The sequence below is a fragment of the Dendrobates tinctorius genome, unplaced genomic scaffold, assembly GCF_039654945.1.
Source record: "Dendrobates tinctorius isolate UK_male_01 unplaced genomic scaffold, ASM3965494v1 ptg000143l, whole genome shotgun sequence".
Lineage (NCBI taxonomy): Eukaryota > Metazoa > Chordata > Amphibia > Anura > Dendrobatidae > Dendrobates > Dendrobates tinctorius.
In genome coordinates this window covers 40,700,896-40,717,711 of record NW_027361810.1, presented here as the reverse complement: position 1 = coordinate 40,717,711, position 16,816 = coordinate 40,700,896, and the positions used below count along the sequence as shown (strand labels likewise).

General features: G+C 45.6%; 1 protein-coding gene across 2 annotated transcripts in view; it reads left to right on the top strand.

Annotated features, from left to right (window-relative positions):
- Nucleotides 1–16,816, top strand: part of LOC141049384 (bile salt export pump-like) — a 127,643-nt gene that overhangs the window by 107,193 nt on the left and 3,634 nt on the right. For both annotated transcript variants that reach the window (XM_073545806.1, XM_073545804.1), the window contains exons 25-27: nt 6,569–6,766; nt 7,727–7,933; nt 10,942–11,088. In XM_073545806.1, the coding sequence (XP_073401907.1) occupies nt 6,569–6,766; nt 7,727–7,933; nt 10,942–11,088 (552 nt within the window). The remainder of the gene's footprint in view (nt 1–6,568; nt 6,767–7,726; nt 7,934–10,941; nt 11,089–16,816) is intronic.

Below are 16,816 nucleotides of genomic sequence, written 5' to 3'. Positions count from 1 at the left end.
GTACTCCACCATGCCATGCCAGCCCTTCTTGTAGACCACAAAGCTGCCACTTGTCCCCTCTGGCTGGGCTGCACAGGACTCATGTTCAGCTCCTTCCTCACCCCAGGCTTACTTGCCAAATGAACAGACAATATCACAAACAGTGATCAAACACACCTGGCTCTCTTTTATAGAGCCTCACACCTGATTTATAATTAAGTGCACATTAAACCAAAGAAACTAAAGTGCACTACAGCTCTCCACCACCGGGGCAACTTAGAATGAACGACACCACGTGCAATAATTCTAATGGCCACCGGGGGCAATCACACCACTTTGGCACCAAGCCAAAGGAAAAAAAGTTCACTTTGTGAATTTAAACTGTCAGATCCAAACTGGATCATGACATCAGGTAAGACTGTCAGATATTTCCTGAAAAATACTTCCTGCCATTTTGTGTCCAATTAATACAGACATACTATCTATGCCTTGACTTGGAAATGGTAAAGTCTGTAACTTACTGGTGACTTTCTTTCTTATTGGGGTAATTTACTCTTCTCGACTTTTCCATGTGGCCCATCTGAATAATCCATCTGAGTAGCTGGGGTTCACGGCCCATAAGTGAAAAAACAGAAGGACTTACCTCCTGACTTTTAAAACCATGACAGGGACATGTATTGCGGCACTTACATAGCAATGTTGCCCTATTGAATCAACTTAGGGTTCTCAATCACTATGATACATCTTTCAAGGATCGCTTAGAGTATGATGTTCCCAAAAATGCCATCTACACATAGTATGATGCCTTACAATACACCCCAAATGTACAGTATGATGACCCAACTTTGCCCCCAGCAAGATATAATGCCCCCATAGTGCCCTAAGACAGTATGATGCTGCCACAGTGTCCCAAATATTGTATAATGTCCTAACATTTCCCCAAGCATAGTAAAATGCTTTCACAGACCCCCTGATGACACCATAGTTCCCCCATTCAGTATGATGTCAGCACAGTCCCCCCACACATAGTATCATGAACATACAGGCCCACACACAGTATAATGACCCCACAGTCACAGAATGATGAACCCACAGTCCCCTCAAACACAATTTGTTGCCCCCCCACAGTATCATGACACCACAGCCTCCCACTCACAGTGCTGGGAACTGACGTCTTGTATGCTGCAGGTACACAGCAGCCTGCGGCCTACAAAACGGGGAGTGATGTGACAGGCATCTAGTGGCTCCTTGCTTGATCATGGAATTGAACTGAATTGGCGCCATATTAATTAATTTTATAATAATAATAATAAATTTTATTTCTATAGCGCCAACATATTCCGCAGCACTTTACATTTCAGACGGGATTTGTACAGACAATAGACATTGCAGCATAACAATAATAACATAGATTATAACAAATACCAAGAGGGATGAGGGCCCTGCTCGCAAGCTTACAGTCTATGAGGAAAAAGGTAGACATGAAAGGTGGGTGGTAACAATTGCCCTGATTGTTTGGACCAGCCATAATGTTAAGTGTGTAACAGTACAGACACAGAGGGCTAATGGATGCATAAAGCATGTGGGAACATGATGCGGGGAACCTGGTTATGGTAAAACTTTTGACTGTGCCACACAGGGATAGATTAGGTTAATGTGTTGAGGCGGTAGGCCAGTCTGAATAAATGCGTTTTCAGGGAACGCTTAAAATTGTGGGGATTGGGGACTAATCGTATTGACCTGGGAAGTGAATTCCAAAGAATTGGCGCAGCACGTGTAAAGTCTTGGAGACAGGAGTGGGAGGTTCTGATTATTGAGGATGCTAACCTCAGGTCATCAGCAGAACGGAGGGCACGGGTAGAGTGGTAGGCTGAGACGAGGGAGGAGATGTAGGGTGGTGCTGAGCCATGGAGGGCTTTGTGGGTGAGGGTACTAAGTTTGTACAGGATTCTGGAGTGGATGGGTAGCCAGTGTAATGACTGGCAAAAGGTAGAGGCATCGGTGTAACGACTGGTGAGGAATATGATCCTGGCTGCAGCATTCAAGACAGATTGGAGGGGGGAGAGTTTGGTAACAGGGAGACCGATTAGAAGAGAGTTGCAATAGTCGAGACGAGAATGAATAAGAGAAACAGTAAGGCCGGTTTCACATTAGCGCTTTTTAAGCGCACGCACGGCCGGGGGTAGCTCCGCCCCCGAGCCGGCTCTCTGCCCGGCGTGCCCGCCCCTTGCTTGTATCGCCGCCTACTAGCGGACAGCGGCGCCTGCGATCGGCGCACCCTATCTTTAGCATAGGGTGCGCAGATCGTGCGCAGGCCGTGCGCTAGTTGCGCTTTGACCTGCGCTGCGCACTTTTGACGGTGCGCCGTGCGCGCCAAAATCTGAAAAGTTTGATTTTGGCGCGCACGGCGCACCGTCAAAAGTGCGCAGCGCAGGTCAAAGCGCAACTAGCGCACGGCCTGCGCACGATCTGCGCACCCTATGCTAAAGATAGGGTGCGCCGATCGCAGGCGCCGCTGTGCGCTAGGAGGCGGCGCTACAAGGAAGGGGCGGGCACGCCGGGCAGAGAGCCGGCTCGGGGGCGGAGCTACCCCCGGCCGTGCGTGCGCTTAAAAAGCGCGAATGTGAAACCAGCCTAAGAGTTTTTGCGGAGTCAAAAGTAAGAAAAGGTCGAATTCTAGAAATGTTTTTGAGGTGCAGATAACAAGAGCGAGCCAGTGATCGTACAGTGGGGCAAAAAAGTATTTAGTCAGTCAGCAATAGTGCAAGTTCCACCACTTAAAAAGATGAGAGGCGTCTGTAATTTACATCATAGGTAGACCTCAACTATGGGAGACAAACTGAGAAAAAAAAATCCAGAAAATCACATTGTCTGTTTTTTTTTCATTTTATTTGCATATTATGGTGGAAAATAAGTATTTGGTCAGAAACAAGCAATCAAGATTTCTGGCTCTCACAGACCTGTAACTTCTTCTTTAAGAGTCTCCTCTTTCCTCCACTCATTACCTGTAGTAATGGCACCTGTTTAAACTTGTTATCAGTATAAAAAGACACCTGTGCACACCCTCAAACAGTCTGACTCCAAACTCCACTATGGTGAAGACCAAAGAGCTGTCAAAGGACACCAGAAACAAAATTGTAGCCCTGCACCAGGCTGGGAAGACTGAATCTGCAATAGCCAACCAGCTTGGAGTCAAGAAATCAACTGTGGGAGCAATAATTAGAAAATGGAAGACATACAAGACCACTGATAATCTCCCTCGATCTGGTGCTCCACGCAAAATCCCACCCCGTGGGGTCAGAATGATCACAAGAACGGTGAGCAAAAATCCCAGAACCACGCGGGGGGACCTAGTGAATGAACTGCAGAGAGCTGGGACCAATGTAACAAAGCCTAGCATAAGTAACACACTACGCCACCATGGACTCAGATCCTGCAGTGCCAGACATGTCCCACTGCTTAAGCCTGTACATGTCCGGGCCCGTCTGAAGTTTGCTAGAGAGCATTTGGATGATCCAGACGAGTTTTTGGGAGAATGTCCTATGGTCTGATGAAACCAAACTGGAACTGTTTGGTAGAAACACAACTTGTCGTGTTTGGAGGAAAAAGAATACTGAGTTGCATCCATCAAACACCATACCTACTGTAAAGCATGGTGGTGGAAACATCATGCTTTGGGGCTGTTTCTCTGCAAAGGGGCCAGGACGACTGATCCGGGTACATGAAAGAATGAATGGGGCCATGTATCGTGAGATTTTGAGTGCAAACCTCCTTCCATCAGCAAGGGCATTGAAGATGAAACGTGGCTGGGTCTTTCAACATGACAATGATCCAAAGCACACCGCCAGGGCAACGAAGGAGTGGCTTCGTAAGAAGCATTTCAAGGTCCTGGAGTGGCCTAGCCAGTCTCCAGATCTCAACCCTATAGAAAACCTTTGGAGGGAGTTGAAAGTCCGTGTTGCCAAGCGAAAAGCCAAAAACATCACTGCTCTAGAGGAGATCTGCATGGAGGAATGGGCCAACATACTAACAACAGTGTGTGGCAACCTTGTGAAGACTTACAGAAAACGTTTGACCTCTGTCATTGCCAACAAAGGATATATCACAAAGTATTGAGATGAAATTTTGTTTCTGACCAAATACTTATTTTCCACCATAATATGCAAATAAAATGAAAAAAAAACAGACAATGTGATTTTCTGGATTTTTTTTTCTCAGTTTGTCTCCCATAGTTGAGGTCTACCTATGATGTAAATTACAGACGCCTCTCATCTTTTTAAGTGGTGGAACTTGCACTATTGCTGACTGACTAAATACTTTTTTGCCCCACTGTATGTGGGGGGCAAAGGAAAGCTCGAAATCAAGTATGACCCCAAGACAGCGGGCATGTTGCTGGGGAGTAATAGTGGAACCACACACGGAAATGGCAATGTCGGGTATAGGTACATTAGTAGAGGGAGGAAACACAAGGAGTTCAGTCTTTGACAGGTTCAGTCTCAGATATAGTGAGGACATGATGTTAGACACAGCATTTAGACAATTGCCTGTGTTTTCTAGAAAGGCTGGCCTGATGTCAGGAGAAGAAGCGTATAATTGGGTGTCATCAACATAGAGATGGTACTGGAAACCAAATCTACTGATTGTTTGTCCAATAGGGGCAGTGTACAAGGAGAAAAGGAGGGGGCCTAGAACCAATCCTTGAGGAACCCCAACAGTAAGGGGAAGGTGAGAGGAGGAGGAACCAGCAAAAGATATAGTAAAGGAGCGGTCAGAGAGATAGGAGGAGAACCAGGAGAGAACGGTGTCCTTGAGGCCAATGGAATGGAGCATAGTGAGGAGGAGCTGATGATCCACAGTGTCGAATGCTGCAGAGAGATCCAAGAGAATTAGCATGGAGTAATGACCATTTGATTTAGCTGTTAGTAGATCATTAGAGACTTTAGTGAGGGCAGTTTCAGTAGAGTGTAAAGAGCGAAAACCAGAATGGAGATGGTCAAGAAGAGAGTTATCAAAGAGATAGCGGATAAGACGGAAGTGGACCAGGCATTCCAGGAGATTAGAGATGAAGGGAAGATTAGAGACAGGTCTATAGTTAGCGGCATAGTTTTGGTCGAGGGATGTTTTTTTAAGTAGTGGATGTATGATGGCATGCTTAAATGAGGAGGGAAAGATACCAGAAGAGAGAGGTTAAATATTTTAGTTAGGTGAGGGGTGACAGCAGGGGAAAGGGACTTGAGAAGATGTGACGGAAATGGGTCACTGGTGCAAGTGGTTGGGCGAGAAGATGCAAGGAGCCTGCTTACTTCTTCTTCTGTGACTGGTTCAAAATTAGAGAGTGAGTTAGATGCAGTGGGGGAGGGAGGACAGTGCATGGTATGAGGTGATTGGGAGATAATTTCCTGTCGGATCTGGTCAATTTTTTCTTTGAAGTAATTGGCCAGATCGTCAGCTCGGAGCTCCATGGTTGGGGCCAGTACTCTTGGGTTGAGTAGAGAATGAAAAGTGTCAAAGAGACGTTTAGGGTTATTGGACAGTGAGGTGATGAGGATGTTGAAATAGGTTTGTTTGGAGAGGTGAAGGGCAGTGATGTATGTTCTAAGCATAAACTTATAATGGATGAAAAAGGCCCCTTAAGGCTTAAGGGGCCTTTACACATAGCGATATCGCTAGCGATATCGCTAAAGCGTCACCGATTTTGTGACGCAGCAGCGATATTGCTAGCGATATCGCTATGTGTGATACTTACCTCCGATCGGCTCCCCTGCTGTCTGTCGCTGATCGTGCGAGATTGTGCAGCTCCATTTCTCGTCGGGCGCTTCCTGCTGGTCTTCCTGCTGGCGCCGATGAGCGACGCGTGGAGGCGGGTGGGAGGACGTCAGGATCGCCACGTCTGAAAGGTAAGTAACCACCGCTGCTGCATTGCTACATCGCTGAGAGATCTGCCTGTGTGGCAGCTCACTAGCGACCATTTAGTGATGCACCAGCGATCCTGATCGGGTCGTATCGTTGTTGGTATCGCTGATGCATCGCTAAATGTAAAGGGGCCTTTAGAGCTTTTTTTTTTTTTTTTTCGCTCTCTCTCTTCTCGTTAAACAATCAAGCTAAATTGAGACAGCAGGACCCAATAAATGTTGTGGTCAGATAAACAGATGTCCAGCACTACATGGATCATAAAGCACTTTGAAAGTTTCTTGACCTGACAACATAAGGGGACAAGCAGAGTAAGGTGAAATAACTATATACCAGATATAAGCTCGCATAGTGAAAACATATATAGCATTCAGGATTAACTGCTTGCTGACATTGAATGGAGTGGAGAAACACAGGAGCTGATTCAGAGCAGAGATTGAAAGAGCTGGTTACCTGTATGAGGAGAATAGTTAACGCCGACACAGTTTAATGTCGCATAGCGATCACTGGAAATTGGGAGCACTGGGCAAGAAGTTTGGGGACACAGTTCATAATCTTTGACACTAGCGATGTCAATCTTTCAGGTATAACTGAGCATCGTATACTATACATTGTTATATATACTTCTGTTGTATTAAAAGTACCTTAGCTCCTCACATATATATCCTTCTTTACACAGGACAATTTCAAAGGAGACATTGAGTTTGTGAATTGCAAATTTACCTACCCTAGTCGTCCAGTGACCATGGTGCTGCAAGGTCTTTCAGTGAAAGTAAAATCTGGGCAGACTCTGGCATTTGTGGGTAGCAGTGGTTGTGGAAAAAGTACCAGTGTCCAATTACTGGAAAGATTCTATGATCCAGATGAGGGGAAAGTAGTAAGTACACTATTTCTAATTTCTTCATCTACACTATACAGAAGCTCGCGTCATCGTGTGGACAAAAAGCTCGAGTACTAAGTACTAAGCTAATTGCAGGGACAAATAAAGCAACAACTCGAGGCACATACACCAGAAAAATGTGTACAGAAAATATAGGAATAATAGTACAATAAATCAAATATAATGCCTAAGTGTAGACATGGAAAAGACAGAACAAAAAGACCATCACACACAAGTTGCATTGGGAGAATGCATTATTTTCGTGGATGAATTACTGTTTTTTAAAAACTAGAACAAATTCAGGAAAAGTAATGGGATTTCTGAACTCAGCACCCTAAAAATACCCTAAATTCATTAAAAAAAACCCTGGCACATGAACATATTTTTTTTGTAGACCTGTGTTATTTAAGATTATGGATATTATCCAATGAAAATACCCACCATCAAAACAGTGCCTGAATAAACTAAATTAGGGTAGTTAAAGATTTGAAGTAAAGGAATATTGTTATTTATACATTACACCCTGCTGGTGTGGTGCCAAGCCCCAATGGGCATTTCAGCAATATGCCTTTGTCTGGGGGATGGCGTCACTCCATCAGGGAGACCTTCTTAGACACCTAAATGGTCGATAGTGTCAGACAACACTAAATGAGTATATGGAACACCAATGTTGATTAGCGCATGTCTAGGGGAAGAGAAGAGGGGCGGGCACATCGTTTGAGTGTGTCATGAGTGACCCAAGTCACCGCCCACTGGGAATCATATGAGTGGGAGCCAGGCAACATAACCAAAATACCAGTCAGTGGCAACACTGTGCACCATCGGAGTTGACACCATTATTTTCCTTTTGGTGGTTAGAAGTGTAGTGGTATCAGGTCAAGTCTTATCTTTGATCTATCTATGCTGAGTCTTGTCTGTAGACCATACCTAACCATGTATACATTGCATTGCACACAGCTCGTGGATGGACATGCAACTTCCAATGTAAACATAGCATTTTTGAGAAGCAAGATTGGCATAGTGTCCCAGGAGCCGGTGTTATTTGAAGGAAGCATTGCTGACAATATCAAGTATGGAGATAACTCTCGAGACGTCTCGTCGGAGGAAGTGATTGATGCTGCAAAGAAAGCGCACTTACATGAGTTCGTCATGTCTCTGCCGGATGTGAGTTCTTATTACATTTCTCTTTTCATCCCACTATCATGTATTCTTTACTCATGCAAATAATACTAGAAATTGGGATACTACAGGGTGGGCTATCTATATGGTTGCACCTAAATAAAATGGGAATGGTTGGTGATATCAACTTCCCGTTTGTGGCACATCAGTATATGGGAGGGGGGAACTTTTCAAGATGGGTGGTGACTATGGCGGCCATTTTGAATTTGGCCATTTTGGATCCAACTTTATTTCTTTCAATTGGAAGAGGGTCATGTGACACATTATTATTATTATGCATTTATATAGCACCATTTATTCCATGGCGCTTTACATGTGAAAAGGGGAAATATAGACAAGTATAATAGACATGTGTAAGAAAAGGGACACAAAAGTACATAAGGAGAGGGGACCCTGCTAGCGAGGGCTCACAGTCTACAGGGATGGGTGAGGATACAGTAGGAGAGGGTAGAGCAGGTCGGGCGGTGGTTCATAGACCGAGGATCATTGCAGGCTGTAGGCTTGTCGGAACAAACTTATTGAGAATTTCACAAGAAAAAGAATGGTGTGCTTGGTTTTAATGTAACTTTATTCTTTCATGAGTTATTTACAAGTTTATGACCACTTATAAAATGTGTTCAAAGTGCTTCCCATCGTGTTGAATTGTCAATGCAACCCTCTTATCCCACTCTTGACACACTGATGGCAACACCACAGAAGAAATGCTAGCACAGGCTTCAAGTATCCGTTGTTTCAGATGCTGCACATCTCGTTTCTTCACAGCATAGACAATTGCCTTCAGATGACCCCAAAGATAAAAGTCTGAGGGGGTCAGATCCTGAGACCCTGGTGGCCATTCAACTGGCCCACGATGACCAATCCACTTTCCAGGAAACTGTTCATATAGGAATGCTCGGACCTGACACCCATAATTGATGGTATGGTGTGGTATACGGGGTACAAAGATAGTGGGGCCATTCTTCATCTATGGTAACCTCAATGCCACTGGATATCTGAAATTACTACATGATGATGTGTTGCCCTCTTTATGCACTGAAGATGGCATGTTCCCTGAGTTTTTCCAGCAAGATGGTGCACCACCACATTATGGGTGTCAGGTCTGAGAATTCTTACAAAGAATCTGACCCCCTTAGACTAGCATTTCTTCTGCGGTGTTGCTATCAGTGTGTCAAGAGTGGGAGAAGAGGGTTGCATTGACAATCCAACACAATGGGCAGCACCTTGAACACATTTTATAAGTGGTCATAAACTTGGAAATAACTCATGAAAGAATAAAGTTATGGTAAAACCAAGCACACTATAGTTTTTCTTGTGAAATTCTCAATAAGTTTGATGTGTTACATGACCCTCTGCCCATTAGAAAAAATAAAGTTGGATCCAAAATGGCTGACTTCAAAATGGCCGCCATGGTCACCACCCATCTTGAAAAGTTTCCCCCTTCCCATATAATAATGTGCCACAAACAGGAAGTTGATATCACCAACCATTCCCATTTTATTTAGGTGTATCCATATAAATGGCCCACCCAGTATAATGCACATTCAAAGGACTAAGGTAAAAAATTCCTGGGCAAAAGTGCATGAAGTCCAAAGGCCTCTCTGTTATGTGTGGAAACAATATTAGTCAAAAAATTAAATAGCAGGTGGGATACTATTGCAGATTTTGCATTGGGATTAGAAGCAGGGAGTATTCATAATACATAGATCACTGTAGTTCCTGTCTCAGAATCTTTGCTCCACACAATACAGGCACTGGGGGGGGGGGGATTTGTAAGTCTGCACACAGAGTGACTGCAGACATCATTTTAGACAACTCTTTTAATAAAGTCTACATTGTCAATGCTGAGGTTTACACTTTACGGATAAGACTGGATTCATGGCAGAAATCTGAGTTTTGGCCTCAGATTTTTGCCTCTTGTCCTCTAGTAAAATACATGCAGGTTTTGCCTGTGGTTTAATGTTTTGTCATATACTGTAGTTTTTAATCTCTATTGCAAAATTACTCATTAATACATTTAGCATATGCACAAAAAAACTACTGACACATATGCTGAATGTATTTTTTGCCCCAATTGACTCAAATGAGGCCAAAATAGAGTGTCCTTACAGGTTATCTATAGTGAAAGGGAAAGTCATAAAACACTGAAGAAACTTTATAGCTTGGCATTGATTCATCAACGCTTTTATGTCCAAGAGTGATGTAAAAACTTTGAAAAATTGCAAAATTTAGGGGCTTTTGGTGATTTAACTCCAGTTTCTTCCAGCTAAATGGATGACACTGGGGTGGATCGGGGTGGGGCAGGGGAAAGTTGTTGCTCTCCCTATACCAAAAATCTCACTGTAGTCCCTCGTTGGAGTGAGATTTTTGGCATCAGGCCCGCCACTTCTCAGACATGCATGTCTTCATGAGTCAGGAGCATCTAACTCCAACATGCCCCTTCATCAAGACCTGCAAGAAAATTCTGGTCTCAATGAACCGGGACCATAGTGTGGGAGAGATTAATGTTTGAGGAACAGACTGTTGCCACCACTTACCATCTTTTTACCCATTGCCATCTATTTTGAGGTCACTTTGACATTGTTAAGGCTATGTTTGCATTAAAGAGCTTGAAAGGGTGGCACACAGTCTTAGGAGACCTCAGAGTGCTATACGTGTCTTCTCAGGACAATTGGAGGCTTGGCCCCACTTTTGATTTGCGACAAATCAATTACTTACAAATCAAATTTTCTTTGAAAATTTGTCAAAGCTGATGAATTCAAATTCTCTTATCACTATTCGCAGTTTTTTTTTTACCCAGATTTCATGTTCATGAAAAAGTCAGCTATTGTATCATGGCCAACATAAAATATTAATACTAATATCTCCTCTTTTATTGATGAGAACTGAAGAATTTCTAAACCACCTCTTGGACAAATTCTTCAAGATTGGCCATAGATCTGGATGTGTTACTGGAATTTCAATCTAAAACTTTTATTTTTCATTCTTTTGTACAGAAATACGAAACAAATGTTGGGATAGGGGGATCTCAGTTATCCCGAGGACAGAAACAGCGTATTGCTATAGCCAGGGCTATTGTAAGAGACCCTAAAATTCTGCTTTTGGATGAAGCCACTTCGGCCTTAGACACTGAAAGTGAAAAGGTTTGTAATTCAATATCTATTCTTAACAATAAAATGAACACTGAACTATTTTATGGTATCAGTTGTCAGTGAATATTCTTTTTCTATTAGGTTAGGCATAGAAAATCTTAACCTTTCCCCAGATCAGAGCATGCCTAGAAAATACTTCTACACAGGTCAATTAACAGAGCCAGTCTATTGCTGCCATTGACCTTGTGGCTGTTGTAAAGAATAGAATATTAGGCCTTTGTGGTCTGAGTGCAAATTGCAAAATTTCCCATGTTTTCATACAGATAAAAAGTAGCATGGAAAATTTTTAAAATGAAACTAAAAAAATGCATTAACCTTAAAAACATTTTTATCCAATAACTTATTAATTACAGATTCCCTGTTTTTTTGTAGGGAAGGTGACCTGACGGACGGACATGTCAGTAGAGAGAAGGGATAGTTTGTGCACTGTAGTCGGATATTGGCAATGACAGAAGGGAAACAGCTGGGGAAAATGGAATAGGAGTGCAATACCTAAGTTTGACCACAAAATGGCAGGGGGAGCGTAGTTCAGGACTTGACAGCAGCTTAGGGCTTTAGAAACCGCTTAGTCATGAGGGGCGGGGAGATAGGAACCCAGGAGGGAAATTCCGGAGGAGGGGGATAAATAGGACAGGACAGGGTTCCAGACGGTGTTAGTCCCGGGAGGAGCTCAGGAGGAGAAGAATCAGTACGGAGAACTGACAACGGTGGAGAACTCGACCAGGGGACTGATAGGAAGAGTCAGTCAGGGGGTAGCCCTGACACAAAGAACCGCAGGACAGACGAGGCCCCGGGGGTACCGATTGGACGACGACCTCGGACTGGTGAAGCGCTGGCGGTAGATAGGCTAGGGCAGCCCCAGCGAAAGATCCGCGTGGAACGTCACTACGACTGAACGAAGGTGAAGGTACCCGGGCCTGAATACGGAGAGCTGTAAAGGTGCTGCGGTGTATTGCTACGGTCGTCTGGAGGATGGCCAATAAAATCGGACCTGTTGCAACCAAAATCTGCCTCCGTCTGGTGTCTGTGTCGTCTGGTCGCTGTAAGCAGTGGACCACCCCCCAATCCGGGCCATTACCACATCTTGATGTGTTCTGACTGAGTGTGTTTAAGCCTCTCCTTTCATTTATTTCACTTCATGTAGTCTTTACTTGCAATAGACTCCCTATGAGTTAGCATAGATCTGAGGGAACGTAGGGCCAATAATACTATATATGTACTGTATATACTTTACAATTCTACATTTTGCATTTTTCATAAAGGTTTTTTTATATAACTTACAGGAAAAAAAAAGTTCCTGTATTTTTTATAACCCACCTCTCATGAAAAAAAGGAAAGCTCACAGACACAAAAAGGACTAAAAAAAATCCTACAAAAATATTAAAGAATCACTGAAAAAAGGCAGAGATGCTTACCTGCCTAAGGCTCAAAACAAGTGCATTATCAGGGTGCAGTGGACCCAAGTAATTATGGCAGCAACACAGGTGCAGTACAATATAGCAATACTCTCCACCTACCAACCCATGGAGGGGGTGATTGTTTGGTATACTAGTGCACACAAAAAGTCTGTATTAGGCTACTTTCACACTTGCGGCTTTTTGCGCACCCATAGACTATAATGTGTTTTTCGGTGAATTTCGTGCGCATGCGTTTTTTTTGAGACAGGTTGGGCGCACAAAAAATGCAACAGGATGCATTTTGTGCGCTCGGGCGCACACTACAAAAAACGCATGCGCATACAAACGCGTACAAATGCATGACTATGCGCACCCATGTTAAGTATAGGAAAAAAGCGCATGCGCATTTATGCGCAAAAGCACAGTGCAAAAAACCGCAAGTGTGAAACCAGCCTTAGGCATTATTCACACAGGTAATGCAGAGCAGCCGGCTTACAGCCTATTAACAACGCCCATACTTTTAGACCAGGCGGGCTGTCCAGTGCCTCCCAAATGCATCCTGTGTGAACAGAGGCCACAGTTACAGAGCCATCTGGGCCCAACTGCACCCTGAAAAATAGATAAAGTGCACAAAAACATATCAATATACATAAGGTATTAGTTGATATTATGGCCACAATACGTAAGCTCACAGCCCACGTCACGGGTCCTTAAATTTGCGAATCCTACCACTAAACATCAATTGCTTGGGTCCACTGCACCCTGATAGTGCCTTTGTTTTGAGCCCTAGGCAGGTAAGCATCTCTGCCTTTTTTTCAGTGATTCTTCAACTTCTCATGAAGCATTGCTTCCACAGAATAAGTCATTATTACTTACTGGCATTTTACTCTGTGCTCAGATTGGCAGTGGATTCAGGGCTCAAATAGGTGTGGCGCCCCTGAGGCTCAGTCGCCACAGATGTACTGCACCTCCCCTGAGGTGTGGTGCCCCACCATCCAGGTAAGTTGGAGGCTCCTGACCACGCTCCAACACTCGCACCCCACACAACAGAGTAGTTCAGCAAAGCCACATTGCGGCTCCCTGCTTGGAGTGTAGCAGAGCACCTTTGGTGGCTCCCTCCTTGGAACACGAAACGTGCTGGGAGGCGGGTGGAGGTGAGAATACATAAAAGAGCGGGAATGTTTAGGATTACAGGTCAGTCTGGGAGAGGAAGCCACTCAGAGAGGAGTGAGGAAAGAAGATCCCTGAGAGACTGCAGCAGACCTCAGTGACCTGGGTCTGCTGGCACGGGAAAGGAAAGAAGGAGAAAGACATTGAACTGTAGCCTGATCTTCCATAAGAGAGAGAGATTAGTACGGAACGAAGGAGTAAGGCTGGAGTCACACTCCTTATGTCATCCGTAATCAAGGTGTGGTCGCCTATTTTGCGCATGTCAGCATCCGTATGTAATCCCTATGGCATCCGTATGGCGAGATTTTCTCGCAGGCTTGCAAAATGGACATATAATGGAGCCCTATGACAGGGTTTATAACAGAAACCAAAGAATAGATATAGACACATAGAATGCATATATATATGTATGTATTCTATGTGTATATATCTATTCTTTCATTTCTTTATTAAACCTGTCAGTATGAGTTTACTGTATCGTGCACTGAATTGCCGGCTTTGCTAAAAGACACTGGGTGCGTATTTCTCGCAAGTCACACGCGTATTCCGTGTGTAATCCGTATTTTTTGCGCACCCATAGACTTGCATTGGCGTACTACGGGCGTAGTACGCTGACAATCGCAGCATGGGCGTAGGATACGGAGGAGAAATATACGCCTGGTGCGAGTGACCCCATAGAAAATCATTTGTCCGTGTCTAATGCGTGCTTTTTGCGCCTCTCACTCTCCCATATTCCTCGCCAGTGTGCCTCCGGCCTAAAAGGGAACAGAGGACGTGGGTTAGGAGAGAACCCTGCCTAGAAGTTCTAAGCGCAAGGCCGGGGCCCAGTCCCCGAGGTTGTATGGATGCTAATGGTCCTGCAGCAGACACCGGTGGAGTAGTGGGCTGTAAATGCACTACTCCCATCTAAGACTTGGGAGCACAACAGCAACTTGGATAGTGACCCGGGACTCAGGAGTGAGGAGTCCCCGAAGCAGGCTACAGCTGTCTGCCATACAAGTAGAGTTCTTGGGAACATCTGTCAGGAGGAACTCCAGTGTAACTCAGTACTAGGAGATCTTCACACTTAAAGGCGCTATAGAGGAGACGTTCAGAAAGGTACATGTTGGCAGAGCGTTGGAAGGGAGCATTCCATCTTGCCTGGAGGTTGACTGAGTCCCGGACCCAGAGGACACGGCACAGAGGCAGGCACCTGTGTGTACTACAGACTGTGAGTAAAGATTTGGAACTGCAAGCCCTGGTGTCCTCCATTCATTCTTGCGCCAACCCATGCAACCCTGCTACATCTGGGTACCAGCTTCTACACCGCTTGTGCCTCTCCTCTAACTCCACATATACACTGCCCTGGGGCTATAGCTTCACCTGTGGGGAGCTTCACCATCTTGGCTGCAACACACCACCAGCCCCAGAGGATCTGCAAGCAGAGTCGGCCCAACATCCCACTTGCCGAACACCACAGGTGGCGTCACAAACTATTCCATTAACTACATTCCACCATTCAAACTCCCCCTATTAATTGGGTGCCCAGGGCCATGGACCGGATCAACACTGCTGTGACACATCCCGCCGACACCGGCCCGGTACCGAGTACCCCACGGCCCTGGGAGGGTGACCCAATCTTGGCGTCACGAACAGGTTGATGAGACCCGATGCCATCGGGTTCTGTGTGCCTAAGATTTGTCGGACTTAAAACTTTTGAGAATGTGCAGAAGACCCAATTTAATAGACTGTAAAATGAACATTAAAAATGGTCGCTGGCGCGGAGAAGAAGGGCGTGACGATATGGGAGGTCCTAGGAAAAGACCGCAAACAGTCTTGGGCCTCCCCTGCCTGAATTACTATGTGACAGCAACATGGCCCACGCCCCGAGAGGTTCGTATACTGGCTTGGTATAGAGGCGCTGGAAGAAGACACCGCCCCAAGAAGGAGGGGCAGAAGCCAGTGGTGGGAAAAGAGCCGAGACAGGAAGAAGAATGCCAGAATGCCATGATAGAAGAAGAGGGAAGGAGGCCTGCGGAGCGCGGGGAGGTGGATCTCCCCGGTGCCATGGCTGAAGGCTCGGACCCTGCTTCTAGGCTGAATCGACGGCAGCTGGAGGAGGAGATTGCCCGGCTGACCCAATGTTTGTGACTGAGGCAGGAGGCCTTGTGGAGACTGAACTGGCAGCGCGCCCAGGAGGGGCCTACACCTGCGGTAACCGCCGCTGCTGCACCGGAGCTTCCCCAGGCAGATTCCGTGGAGCCTGCCGCCGCCATTACACCACCGGCAGCATCCGGAGCCCCTTCACTGCTGCCACAGGAGGCAGCCCCCACCGTCACTACGTCCGCACCGGAGCAGAAACTGCGCCGCCGGGAGGCACCAGGTATATACCTCGGCCCTCCTAATGGGTTGCCCTCCGACTTCACGTTGTCGGAGGCTGGCTTGCGGGAACTCAAAATGGGGCAGTTGGAAGAATCAGCTGGGGGCACTGGGTTGTCGGAGATGGGGAGGTGGAGGAGGTCCCTACTGAGAAGGGTACGACTGGAACAGGCGCGCACTATCTGGCATCTTTGGGGATTGGAGGAGTCTAGGCTGCTTTGGGATAGTGACCTCGGGATCCCTTGGCTGCCAAGTCCCCATGTAGTTGCCTATCAGCGCCAACAAGCTGCGGCATCCCCCGGTGCTAGGCCATGCACCAGAGCAACAGAGCCACCCACCCATGAGGAACCGTTGATGGGTATCGATATGCATCATGGGTTCCCTTTACCACAGCTGCAAGACCCTAGGCGGCAATCACATCAGCTGCCACAACCCTGCTCTTTGGCCAGCAACCAGCAACAAGATGAAGATACCCAACGCATCACATCTGGTAGCGGTTCCAGTCCAGAAACCCCAGGAGGAAACAACAACCATTAGTAAATCTCGTTACCCAGGATGGTATTTGCACAGTTGTGCCATTGTTTTCTATTTTTTGCACCAGTTTTCCCATTTTTGATTATCATGTCCTAGTTTATTTTCCCAGAGTTGCCCAGTTTTGTTGGCAGCCTTTATGCTTAAACTAAGGAGATCATGAACGCTGAATGGTCCAGAACTGCCATTGTAAATAGTTGCACCTCTTTAGGTGCCCACTCTTGGTTTTACATAGACACTTTTCGAAGATAAGGTCTACCTCA